Here is a 13,030-nt window from a genome sequence, read left to right on the forward strand (position 1 = left end):
AGACAACATTGTTAATAGAGACAAAGAAAGACATTTTACACTGATAAAAGAGTCAATTTATTTAAAAGATGTAATAGTTTAAAAAAATATATGAACCCAACCATAGTGCCCTAACAAACATGAAGAAAACCTGACAGAATTAAAGGAAGAAACAGACAAGTCAACAATAATAGTTGCAGACTTTAATATCTCACTTTTGATAGGGATAGAATACAGATAGGCAGAAGATCAACTAGAAAATAAAAGACTTGATCTATGGACCAACTGTACCAGCAAACATCTGTAGAACACTCCACCCAAGAAGATCTGAATAAACACTCTTCCTGCATGCACGCAGAACATTTTCCACAACAAACCATATGTTGGGCCACTAGAAAACAAAATGAAATACAAAACACAGGAAAAATAAAGATGTTTTCAAACAACTAAATACAAGCTGAAATTCATGAACAGCAAGACTCACTCTATAAGAAATGTTAAGTGAAATCCTTCAGGCAAACAGAAAATGATACCAGAGGGGTAACAAGCACTGGAAATGATGTTTTTTCTTGACTCAAATCCCTTTGAAAGATAAATGACTGAACAAAATAATAAGACTGTATTGTAGGGTTTATAACAAATGTAAAAGTAAAACGCATGACAACAACAGCATAGAATAGGAATTGGCAAAGGCACCTGGGTGGCTCAGTGGTTGAGCATCTGCCTTTGGCTCAGGTCATGCTCCTGGAGTCCTCGGATCGAGTCCTGCATTGGGCTTCTCGCAGGGAACCTGCTTCTCCCTCTACCTGTCTCTGCCTCTCTCTGTGTGTCTCTCATGAATAAATATTTTAAAAATCTTAAAAAAAAAAAAAAAAGAACAGGAATTGGCAAGCGATGGTCCATGGGCCAAAACCAGCCCATCATCTGTTTTTGTAAATGACGTTTTATTGGGACACAGACACACTCATTCACTTATGTATTGTTTATGGTTGCTTTCACAATAACAATAGAGTTGAGCAATTGTGACAAAGACTGTATGACCCACAAAACCTAAAATATTTCCTTGGCTCCTTCACAAAAAGTTTGTTGACTCCAGAATTAAAGGCCTCTAGAAGTATTTTACTGTAAAATCCTAATATAACTTGAAGGTGGATTGTGATAAGCTAAAGATGTATAAATCTAGAAACCTTAAAGCAACCACTCAAATAACACAGATGTATAGCTAATAAGCCAATAAGGATGTTAAAAAGCAAAAACACTCAAATAATACAAAAGAAGTAGACAAAGAGGGAAAAGGAAGAAAAAGCAGATGGAACAAATAGAACACTAATAGTAGGATGACAGACTCAACCCTAATTATATCAATAATCACATTAAATGTAAATGATCAAAACAGCCTGATTAAAAAGCAGAGATTGTCAGGGGCACCTGGGTGGCTCAGTCAGTTGAGCATCTGACTTTGGCTCAGGTTATGAACTCAGGATCCTGGGATAGAGCCCTGAGTTGGGCTCCAGTGGGGAGTCCACTTCTCCCTTTCCCTCTTCCTGTATACCTCTCCTCATTGCTTGTGCTCATACATTCTCTCTCTCAAATAAATAAAATCTTTTTTTTGTTCCAAATAATTCTTGAAATCTCTAATACAACATTTCTGGATGTTCCCAACATTTGATTAATGAGCTAAAAATGAACAATTCTAATTTGTTGAGCAAAAATAATTTCAAAAATTTAATGAGATCACAACCATATAGTTTTATTGTTTCCAATATTTTTGAAAATCTTTTTAAAAAAAAAATCAAAGGTTGTCAGATTGGTTAAAAAAACAAGATCAACTACATGCCACTTACAAGAAAAAAAACTTTATATAGAGAGACATACATAGGTAAAACAAAAAAGAATTGGAGAAGATAAACCATATTCATAGTAAAAGAAAAAACTAAGAGCTGAAATCACTATATTAATATCAGACAAGGTAGATTTCAGAACTAAGAATATTACTAGGGATAAAAAGATCATTTCTTTTTTTTTTTTTTTTTAGATTTTATTTATTTATTCATGAGAGACACACAGAGGCAGAGACACAGGCAGAGGGAGAAGCAGGCTCCCTGCAGGGAGCCCGATGTGGGACTCGATCCGGAGTCTCCAGGATCACGCCCTGGGCCAAAGGCAGACACTCAACCACCAAGTCACCCAGGTGCCCCAAAAATGTCATTTCTTAACATAAGGAGATCAATTCATCAAGAAGGCATAACAATCCTAAACGTTTCTGCACCTAATGACAGGGCTTCAAAATATGTGAAGCAAAACCGGATACACCAACAATGAGATATGGACAAATCCACAGTTATAGTCAGAAATTTCAATACCTTGCTCTCCATAATTGACAAGTAGGCTGGAAATCAGCAAGGTCATTGTTTTTGTTTTCTGGAGCTGCTATAACAAACAGACTAGGTGACTTATGCAACAGAAATGTATTGTCTCACAGCTCTGGAGGCCAGAGGTTCAGGATCAGGTGTTAGCAGTGTCGGTTCCCTCTGAAGCTGTGACGGAGAATCTGTTCTATGCGCTCTTCTGGCCGCTGGTGGCCTCAGGCATTCGTCTATGGTTTCTTCTCCTGACCATCTATGGACAGTCATCTCCAATCTGTATGTGTCTGTCTTTCTGTCCAAATTTCCCCTTTGTATAGAGATTCACTTATATTGGATTAGGGCCCACCTTATTGACCTCGTCTTAACTTGATCATCTGTAAAGACCCAGTTCCAAATAAGGCCACATTTACAGATCCTGGAAGTTAGGACTTCACCACCTTTTAGGAGGGGTGGGGAAGGACACAGTTTAACCCTAAACAGATACAGTAAACTTGAATGACACTATAACCTACTGGACACAATTGACATTTACAGGCTATTTCCCTCAGCAACAGCAGGAGACAAATTGTTCTCAAGGGCACACAAAACACTTCACAACATAGACCTTATTCTGGGCTGTAAAATATACATCTATCAACTTAAAAGGATTCAAATGGTACAAATTATATTCTCTGATCACAATGGAATTAAATTAGAAACCAGTGACAGAAAGATCCCTGGAACATCCCCCAAATATTTAGAAACAAAATAACAGACTGCTGAATAGATCATGGATTAAAGAAGAAATCAAAACGGATACAGAAAGTATTTTGAACTATATACCAGAATTTGAGGGATGCTGCTAGAGCAACACTTAAGGACATATTTATAGCACTAAGTGCCAATACTGAAATAGAAAAAAAGAGTCTCAGTTTGCACTTCAAGAAACCAGCAAAAGAAGAGCAAATTAAACCCAAAGCAAAGTAGAAGAAAGGAAATGATGAAGATCGGAGCAGAAAGCAATGGACAGAAAACAAAATCGGTAAAATGAAAAACAAGTTATTCGAGTAAATCAATATAATTGATAAACCTCTAGACAGACTGATGATGAATAAGAGAGAAAAGACACAATTTACCAACATCAGGAATGTCATTGAGGAAATGCAAACTAAAACATAATCCCACCGCACACCTATTCGCATGGCCAAAATCTGGAACAATGCCAACTCCAAATGCTGGCAAAGACATGGAGCAACAGAAACTGTCGTTCAGGGGCGTCTGAGTGGTTCAGTAGTTGAGTGTCTGCCTTTGGCTCAGTTCATGAGCTGATGTCCTGGGATGGAGTCCCTCATCGGGTTCCCCACAGGGAGCCTGCTTCTCCCTCTGCCTATGTCTCTGCCTCTCTCTCTGTGTCTCTCATAAATAAATAAATAAACAATAAAAAAAAAAGAAAGAAAGAAACTGTCATTCATTGTTGGTGGGAACACAAAATGGTACAGCCACTGTGGAAGATAGTTGGAGGTTTCTTACAAAACTAAACATACTCTTTCTGTATACCAGCAAATCACAGTCCTTGGTATTTATCCAAAGGAGTTGAAAACTTATGTCCACACTGTGGTCCATCCCAGACAACGGAATGTTATACAGTGCTAAAAAGAGATGAGCTATATATTGAATCATGAGGAGACATGGAGAAAACTTAAAATTCCCATTACTAAGGGGGGAAGAAGCCATCATACCATATGATTCCAACTATATGACATTCTGGAAAAGGCAAAACCATGGAGACAGTAAAAGGATCAGTGGCTGCCAGCATGGAGGGAGGAAGGAAATAGGCAGAGCCTGGAGGATTTTCAGGGCAGCAAAACTATGGTGTAGGATACTAAGTAGTGCACCCATACCATTATTACACATTTGTCCAAATGCACAAATTGTACAATGCCAAGAGTGGACCTTAAAACTACAGACTTTGAGTGATATTATGTGTCCATGTAGGTTCACCAGTTGTAATAAATGTACTGCTCTGGTGGGGGATGTTGTTAGTGGGGAAAGCTATGGTGTGTATATGGGCAGAAGGTATATAATAAATCTCTATACTTTCTACTTAATTTCATTAAGTTTATTTTTTTTAAAGGTTTTATTTATTTGAGACAGAGAGACAGTGCACAAGCGGGGAAAGGGCAGAGGGAGATGGAGCAGCAGACTCCTGGCTGAGCAGGGAGCCCAACATGGGGCTCGATCCCAGGACCCTCAGATCATGACCTGAGCCAAAGGCAGATGCTTAACTGACTGAGCACCCAAGTGTCCCTTTAAATTTATTTTTTATTTATTTAAGCAAGCTCCATGCCCAGTGTGGGACTTGAACTCACAACCCCATGATCAAGTCACTGCTCTACTGGCTGAGCCACGTAGGCACCCCTATACCTTCTACTCAGTTTTCCTGTGAACTAAAACTCTAAAAAACAAAGTCTACTTTTTCTAAAAGTTAATTTTCAGGGCATCCCAGGTGGCTCAGTGGTTTAGTGCCACCTTTAGCCCAGGGCATGATCCTGGAGACCCGGGAGTCCCACATGGGGCTCCCTCCATGGAGCCTGCTTCTCCCTCTGCCTGTGTCTCTGCCTCTCCCTCTTTCTCTCTCTCTCATGAATAAATAAATAAATAAATGTCAATTTTCAAATGTGTGTGGGAAAATGTCTCTCCATAAGCCACAGCTGGCAGTGACTCCACTACCCTCTTTTAGGCAATATCTAATCCTGACCAGAGGCCATGTTTTGATCCCCATCACAATCATTTTTTGGTCAGGATCCAAGTTCCAATGATTACAATCCTTTTTTCCTTGATTAAAAATATTTTTTTAAAAAATTTGTTTATTTGAGAGAGAGAGAGAAAGAGAGCACACAGAGGGAGTGGGAGAGGGAGAAGCAGACTCCCTGCTGAGCAGGGAGCTGGATGCGGGGCTCAATCCCAGGACTCTGAGATCATGACCTGAGCTGAATGCAGACACTCAACCAACTGAGCCACCCAGGCAGCCCCTTTCTTTGATTTTTTATTTATTTATTTATTTTTATTTTATTATTATTTTTTTTAATATATATATATTTTTATTTATTTATGATAGTCATACAGAGAGAGAGAGAGAGGCAGAGACACAGGCAGAGGGAGAAGCAGGCTCCATGCACGGGGAGCCCGACGTGGGATTCGATCCCGGGTCTCCAGGATCGCGCCCTGGGCCAAAGGCAGGCGCCAAACCGCTGCGCCACCCAGGGATCCCTCTTTGATTTTTTAAAAGTAATCTACCCTTAACGTGGAACTCAAACTCCCAACCCCAAGATCTAAGAGTTGTATACTCTATCAACTGAGCCAACCGCTCCCACCATCATTCCAATCTTAAATATCACCTGCAACTTGTACCAAATCTGTTGACCTCCATAACCTCCATGACCTCTGTAAAGCTGCAAACACAAAGCTTTTGGTAGGGGACCCTGGCCAGGGTGAGGCTAGCACCACCCCAGTGTGAACTCCCTGGATACTGAAGACCCTGAAATCTCTGCAAAGCAATTTCCTACTACTCACAAAGAACCTCCAAGATCCCAGGAAGCATGAAAGATGTACAACATCTTGGGACCTCACCCCATCAGAGCCTTCCCAGTTTGGGGGCCCAATACTTCCCTCTGAGGTCAGAAGCTGCCTCACTGGTAAGACTTAATAGCCCAGCTCTGGGACTTACTCGATGCTGCCCAAAACCACCGAACAAAAACACTAGTTCAGTGTCCTAGATTCATTTTCTACTGCTGTATAACAAATCAGCACAAATGTAGACATCGAAAACAACTCGAGTTTATTATCACTCAGTTCCCATGGGTCGTGAGTCTGGTCATGTTTTATCTGGGTTCTCTATTAGGGCCTTAGCCTGCAATCCAGGCCAAGCTGAAGCCTTGTCTGAGGCTAGGGTTGTTGCCAGAATTCACCTCCTTGCGCCTGTAGCTCTTAGCTCCTAGAGACCACTCTTAACTCCAGCCATGTGGCCCTCTCCATAGGGACCATACTCTGGTTTCACTTTCTTTTTTTTTTTTCCCAAAGATTTTATTTATTTACTTGACAGAGAGAGAGAGAGAGAGAACACAAGCAGGAGGAATGGCAGGCAGAGGGAGAGCAAGGAACCCAATGTTGGGGCTCGATCCCAGGACCCAGGGTCATGACCTGAGCTAAAGGCAGATGTTTAACTGACTGAGCCACCCAGGCGCCCCTGGTTCTACTTTCTTGAGGAGGGATTGCCTGATTAGGTCAGGGCCACGCAATCCCTCCTTTGATCAACTCAAAGTCAATTTATTAGCAACCAAATTATGGGAGAGACACCCTACCCCATCACATCCACAGGTTCTGCCCACACCTGAGGGGATTATATAATGTGTGCACAGAAGAGAACCATCTTCTTAGGGTCCTGCCTATTACGTAGAAAGGCCTACTGGCCTTAAAATCAATCGCTGCAAACAACAACCACTAGAGAAAGAAAGAAAGAAACCTGCAAAGATTTTGAAAGCAAAAGCAAGTCTTAAAAGGCACCCCATATACCAGTGTCGGAAAACCACTCCAGAGGCAGCTGCTGTGGACTGTGTGTCCAGGCTATTGGCCAACGCTCAGAAATGAGAACAACAGATGATGGCAGGGAAGCTCAGCTAAGCCTACCAGACTGGCCAATCATTCATGAACTGCTCCGAGAGGACTAAGGGGACCATCTTACTATGTTCCAGACGGCTGCCCTTACAAATTACCCTACAATATAGTGGCTTCCAGCAACACAAATGTGTCATCATACAGATCGAAAGGTCAGAGTTCCACAGCCAGTTTCCTGGGGCTGGTGGCCGCGCAGGCTCTTGGCACAACTTGCTTCCACGTCTCCTCCAGCTACTCAGACTTGCCGGCCTTCCTTGGCTGGTGTCTACCCCCTCCAGTCTCTGCTTCTGTGGCTACCTCACCTTCCCCTCTACTGTGGTTGAATCTTCTGCCTCTGTCTCATCAGCACCTTTTGGACCACACCCCCAGATGATCCAGAATGAGCCTCCATCTCAAGATCCTCAACGACATCCCGTTGGCCAAGTCCCCTTCTCCGTGTAAACCGTCGTTATCCAGCTTTATCGTGGTGACTAAAGCGAAGTTAGGGTTTTACAGAACAAATGTTTGCAATCCTAGAAAAATGGACATAACAGCCACCGGGGGGTGGGAGTGGGGAAGAGGGTGGAACAGAGCTTTAGAAAATTTGGCTATTTTTGCTACCAATGTTAGAGGACACCCATGTCATCTCTGAGGATCACATGAACTGAAGATAAGTGCCCGTGTGGACCTCCTACCAGGAACCATGCATCGATCAGGCTCATCTGGATTTCTAAACAACATACTGTAACTACACAGCCCCCCTCCAGCTGGGAAAGCCCAGAACACACCCCTCTCTTGCTCGGTCCCTCACACCCCACACCAACAAGCCAGGGATTCTGGAGGCAGAGACGCCAGGCGCTCTATGTTTACAAGAATCCCACCCGCCGCCCCCCCCCCCCCGCCCCACGCTGTAGTATCTGAAATCAGGTTGTGTCTTTGAGTTGATGGTATTTTGTAATTAATTGGCAGCATATTCTTTGTCCAATGAGTTTGTGAATTGATGGTGCGTGTTAAAGGATACCATCTTAGGCTTGCTGAAATAAGGAGGGATGGCGCAGAGCACGCTTTGGTAGGAAAGTCCTATGATGTTGACCGTCTTGGAAGGTGCAGGGTGAATCTTGTGAAGCCCCTTCCTAACTTGCTCCACTGTTCTCTGGGTCCCAAAGCCCAAGACACCTTAACAGTGATCACAACTGAACAGGTGATCACAACTGAACAGGTCCTGAAGATAAGTTTTAATTTTGTTTTTCTCCTTTATAAATAGAGGCTACAAAGCTTCGAAGAGAAAAGGTCCTTTACCTCGGACATGTGATTTCTGCCAGAGAACATCCGTGCTCAAGGTCTGCGGATCTGCTATAGATGGGGACTGAAAGATTCTTCCATTGTTACGCCCATCACCATGGCTCTAGCAGGACAAAGATGCATCACCTTGATGACAGGGACGTGAGGAAGCTTTTTCTTCCGCTAAGCAAGTTTTGAGCTAGGGTTGGCTCTTCCTTGCTAAGGTAGGTCTCTCATTCTTACCATTAGAAGTAATACAAGGAGGGGAGGCAGGAGGAGCAGGAGCAGCAGCAGCATGGCCATCTTTATGTATATGAACAGAGTTGTGGAGAACGCCCTGTGGCCCATCAGAATACGTGCTTGGACAGCACTGGTCTGTGTCCTACACTCATGTCCTGGGATGGGCATCTTCCACCTCAAGCTCCTGGAACCGTAGCTGTGACGTGTGTGCTTGGAGCCTTCCTCCTCCAGATGGAAACACGACACCCTCCTCATGTCTGGCGTTCCTGATGGGGGATTTGCTCCTCTGCGGCTGATCACCCCCGTACTAGTAAGTACTGGCTTCCATCCTGACCTTCTACTTATGATGCAGGTAGATGGTACGCCTCCTGATCGCCTTAGAGCTACCACTCCTCTGCCAAAACACATAGTTGGCCTTAAAAAAAGCTGAGTTCTGAAATCCTAATTTCATATTTATATGAAAGGGTCCCACCAACAGTGCAAGAAAAATTGGTCTCCAAGGTGTGGTTTTCCCAGCTTGAGATGCGAAACTCTCCGCTGTGTTCATGATGGTCTGCGCAGTGAGTGGCTGAACTTGCCCCTCTTGTTCTCTTGTTTCTCAAAAATCTTTTTAATATTTATATTTATTCTTATTTGCTCCTGGGATTGTTCCCGATTATGAGCAAGCGTCAAAAACCAGACACTTCCTTCCCTCTGGAGAAGCAAAAATGTCTAAAGGTGCTTAGGTCACGCTTATTTATAGGTCTGGCAGGTGTCTTCTGCTGGCACCCTGAAAAAATGTTCATTCAAAACATGATACTGGTATGTGTAAGAAGCTTTGGCTTAAAAAAAACAAACAAACAGCGAAAGCAGAGGCAACCTTTCTGTAGGCCTTTTCTTTTGCCTACAGGGTCCTCTTCCAACTTCTTCTGACGCTGCTTTCCTCTGAAGATGCCCCTACCGCATTCAAAAGCAACCCTGGGAGACTAGAAGGATGGCTTTTGTATCCACGTAATATTTGCCATTCCCCAGCTGGCCACTTGGTGGAGCCAAAAGGCCCACTCTCTTCACCTTGCCTGTGTGGGTACTGAGGGGGGCGGGGGTGAGGGCTGAAACTTGAATGACCCCAAGGCACAAAGCCAGGAGAAGGGGAATATCCAGACCAAAAGGGCCGCTGATTCTCATCCTTGAGGGCCATTTTATTCAGATGGAGAAAGGGTAAGGATCTAAAAAAGATGTGGGGGTGGGGGTGGGAGTGGGGGTGGGGTGCCAGTTGGTCTAGTATCTGCATTTGGTTCAGGTCATGACCTGGGGTCCTGCCTGGGATCGAACCCCATGTAGGGCTCCCTGCTCAGGGGGGAGTCTGCTTTTCTCTGATGCCTTTCTTCCCCCCAGTTCGTGCGCTCTCTCACGCACGCTCTCTATCTCTCTCAAATAAATAAATATTTTTAAAAATTAAAATTAAAAAAATAAAAACGATTTGGTTTTCCTGTGCACTGCCTTGGGTCAGACAGATGCATGCATATCCCTGTGTGTCAGTACAGGGCCCCCAAAAGACGTTATGGACCTGACGTCCAAGGTCAGTCACCTCTGTCCACTAAGTGTGAAGGGACTTGGGCATTTCAGACCAGACTGTAAAGGAATTTTGAAAAGCTACAAAAGCAAACAAAAACTACACTCAGGTACCATTTTCCATCCAATTGGAAAAAAATGGGTACTTTCAGACAGTGCTGGTAGGCACCCGAGAAACAAGGTCTCTCCCATATTACTGAGGTGTGGGGTGGTAGGTCTAAATTGGAACCATATCCATGGAAGACAGTTTGGCAAAACTGAGCCAAATCACAAACCCGCATTCCATTTCTAGGAATGTACCCTATGAATGTGTTTGCCCGTGTCAATGTCACATTGGAGGATGGTTTGTTGTAAGATTGGAAAAAAAAAAAAAAAAACTTAAAAACAACCATAATAGGAAACACGAAAGTATGAACATCTACATAATGGAATATTGTGCAATAGTAAAAAGGGAGAGGTTCAGGGGAGCCCCGCCCAAAACCAGTGCCCAGGTCCCCAGTTTGTTCACCCCTTGTGAGGCCCTCCAGCCATCAGTAATCGCTTGCTCCAGCTCTTCCCAGGTGACCATGGTGACTTCTTCTCCAACAGGCATCAAACTCAACTTCCGGCTCATTAGATCCTGACAGTAACAGCACACAGACAGACAGACAGATACACACCCCAAGTTTAATTCCAGAGAGCTTTAGAAGCAGAACTGAGCTAAAAGAATCCACAGCCCTAGTCCAGAGGAGAAGTCACTGTCCAAGTGACCACTGATCTTGGGAAGCCAGTTTCCTGTCCCTTGTGGGTCCCCGGTGGAAATAGGGCAGGGATGGGAAGGATTTCCCCTCAATCTGGGGACAGTGCCCTACCCCGGGGCAACAGAGACATCTAGGGTGAGAGTCTGGATATCCTCCCCTACTGCCCCCTTGAGGACCCTTTGTCACAGAACTCGCCCATATTACCAGGAATTCATCCCGTTCTCTGATTATCTTCTCTAGCTCATCAATCCGTTGGAAGGCTTTCTGGAAGAAGAGTTCCGAGATGGAGGATCAAAATATCCCCTCTCGTGGCCCCTACACACACACACACACACACACACATGCACGCACACACACACACAGAAGGAGAAAGCAGGTGTGTGGACCTTACAGGAGCAGGGGGTAGAGAGAGGGCTGCTAAGGCAGGTAAGTGGTTTTCTTTCCAGTCAACAAGAGGCAGGAAAGTGAGGTGCGGTGGAGTGGTGCTGGGGGACAGTGGGCCAAGAGCAAATGCTAACACAGGGGTGGGAACCTGTGGTCCTGGGATTCACGTCATCCTACCCACCAATGAAACATTCCCACACTGCAGAATGAGGCTGACTTCGCCTCTCAAGGACAAAAATGATCAGGTCCTTCAAGGGTGTCTGAATGGCTGTGCGGTTTAAAGAGAAAGGCGCCCCAAAAGAAGCAAAGCACATTGCTAAAACTTAAGTTTCCCCTGTAGGACTTCTGCAAACCTCCTGAATGTAGGAATCTAAAGGTAAAACAAGCCTTTAGTCTAAAAAAAAAAAAACCCATCTGAACCCCCAAAACCACCACACTTCAAAAAGAAAAGCTTCCCAGAGCAAAGATGAGTGCTGTTTGGGGCTCAAGGCCTGACATGGGGGGCAGGAAGGGTCAGGAGCCCCCAGGGCCTCCCGCCTCTCCTCTCATTGCCTCTCTTCCTCCTTCTAGCACTAAGCCCATGGGTGGCTTCCAGAGGGCCTCAAGTAGGAAATACCACCCGTGCTTTGGGTCCCTATAGGGCTCATGGAAAGGGAGTTCTAGACGGTTCTCCCAGTGAAGCACTGCGCTTGCTCCTCCCAGCACCTCCGCCTGGGCTGAGCTTAGGCTTTCAACGTCCACCACCTCACTCTTATTCTTGTTTAAAGGAAATTAGCTCAAAGGATATTCAGAGAAGTTGTCAGCTCCCCCCTTGGGCCGGTTGGGGATCCCCCGGGCTCGGGGCAGTGGGGTCCCCGCCGCCCTCACCTCGAGTTTCGCCTCCGGGAGCTCCTGCGCCTTTCCCTTGGCTTCTTGGAGGCTTTTCAAGTCTTCCACGGTCGCCTGCAAGGTGGAGACGGCCGCTGGAGGCCGCGCCCCCCCGCCCCGCCCCCCTCACCTGGGCGCTCACCTGGGCGCTCACCTGGGCGCTCACCTGCGCGCTCACCTGCGCGCTCACCTGCGCGCTCACGGGCGCCACGCTAGCCTTCTCGCCCTTTCCGGTTCTCAGCGACCCGACCCGCGACCGGGACGGCGCCAGCTTGACCGTCTCGTCCAGCCAGTCCCGGGGGTCCGCGGCCAGCCCCGCGGGCGCCGTCAGGTGCTGCACGTGGCTCACGATGCCCTGCACCTGGCTCGTGATGGTCTTGAGCCGCCTGCTGAGGTCGTGGACCTGCCCGCCCAGCCCCTTCACCTGGCTCTCCAGCGCCGCGGGCCTGGTCTCCTGCGGCGCCGCCAGCTGCGGGGCGCTGACCACGGCCTGCGGCGGCGGCGGCGGCGGCGGCGGCGGCGGCGGCGGCGGCGGCGGCTCCGGCTCGGGCTCCGGCGACTGGAAGTCGATGCGCAGCTCCTGCAGGTTCAGGCTCCGGAGCATGGCCACGATGAGCGTGTGCAGGGCGGTGAAGTTGACGGCGCCCGCCTCCGGGGTGCCGATGGCCAGGTCGGCCAGCTCCCGGAGCGACACGGTGCTGGCCGCCGGCGTGGGCGGCATCGTGCGCGCCGCAGCCCGCCCCGCGCCCCCCGCCCGCCCCGCCCGCCGCGCCCCCGGGCGCCCTCGGGGCACAGTCACCGCGGGCCGCCCCCGCCGGGCTCCCCACCCTTTGCTCCTGCCCTCCGCCGGTCTCCGAGCTGCAGCCCTGGGCCGCCCTCCCCGCTTGCCCTCCTGCCGGGTCGCGGCCAGTGGACGTTTGGAACGGGAGGGGCGGCCCCGTTCGCTGCCCGGTTGTGCGGGAGGCCCCCCGCCCCCCGCGCGCCCCGACA

General features: G+C 46.9%; 1 protein-coding gene across 5 annotated transcripts in view; it reads right to left on the reverse strand.

The window, feature by feature from the left end:
* Positions 1-12,776, reverse strand: part of QRICH2 (glutamine rich 2) — a 34,304-nt gene extending 21,528 nt beyond the window's left edge. For 2 of the 5 annotated variants that reach the window (XR_012009314.1, XM_072781690.1), the window contains exons 1-4: positions 12,195-12,776; positions 12,041-12,115; positions 10,994-11,053; positions 10,558-10,668 (exon numbers count right to left, since the gene is read on the reverse strand). Coding sequence is in view for 4 of the 5 variants with exons in the window: in XM_072781690.1 (XP_072637791.1) it covers positions 10,558-10,668; positions 10,994-11,053; positions 12,041-12,115; positions 12,195-12,761 (813 nt within the window). In the remaining variant the exon portion in view is untranslated. The remainder of the gene's footprint in view (positions 1-10,557; positions 10,669-10,993; positions 11,054-12,040; positions 12,116-12,194) is intronic. The other 3 variants (XM_072781694.1, XM_072781693.1, XM_072781691.1) reach the window with 3 other exon arrangements.
* Between the last annotated feature and the right edge of the window lie 254 nt (positions 12,777-13,030).

The sequence above is a fragment of the Canis lupus genome, chromosome 16 (assembly GCF_048164855.1).
Source record: "Canis lupus baileyi chromosome 16, mCanLup2.hap1, whole genome shotgun sequence".
Lineage (NCBI taxonomy): Eukaryota > Metazoa > Chordata > Mammalia > Carnivora > Canidae > Canis > Canis lupus.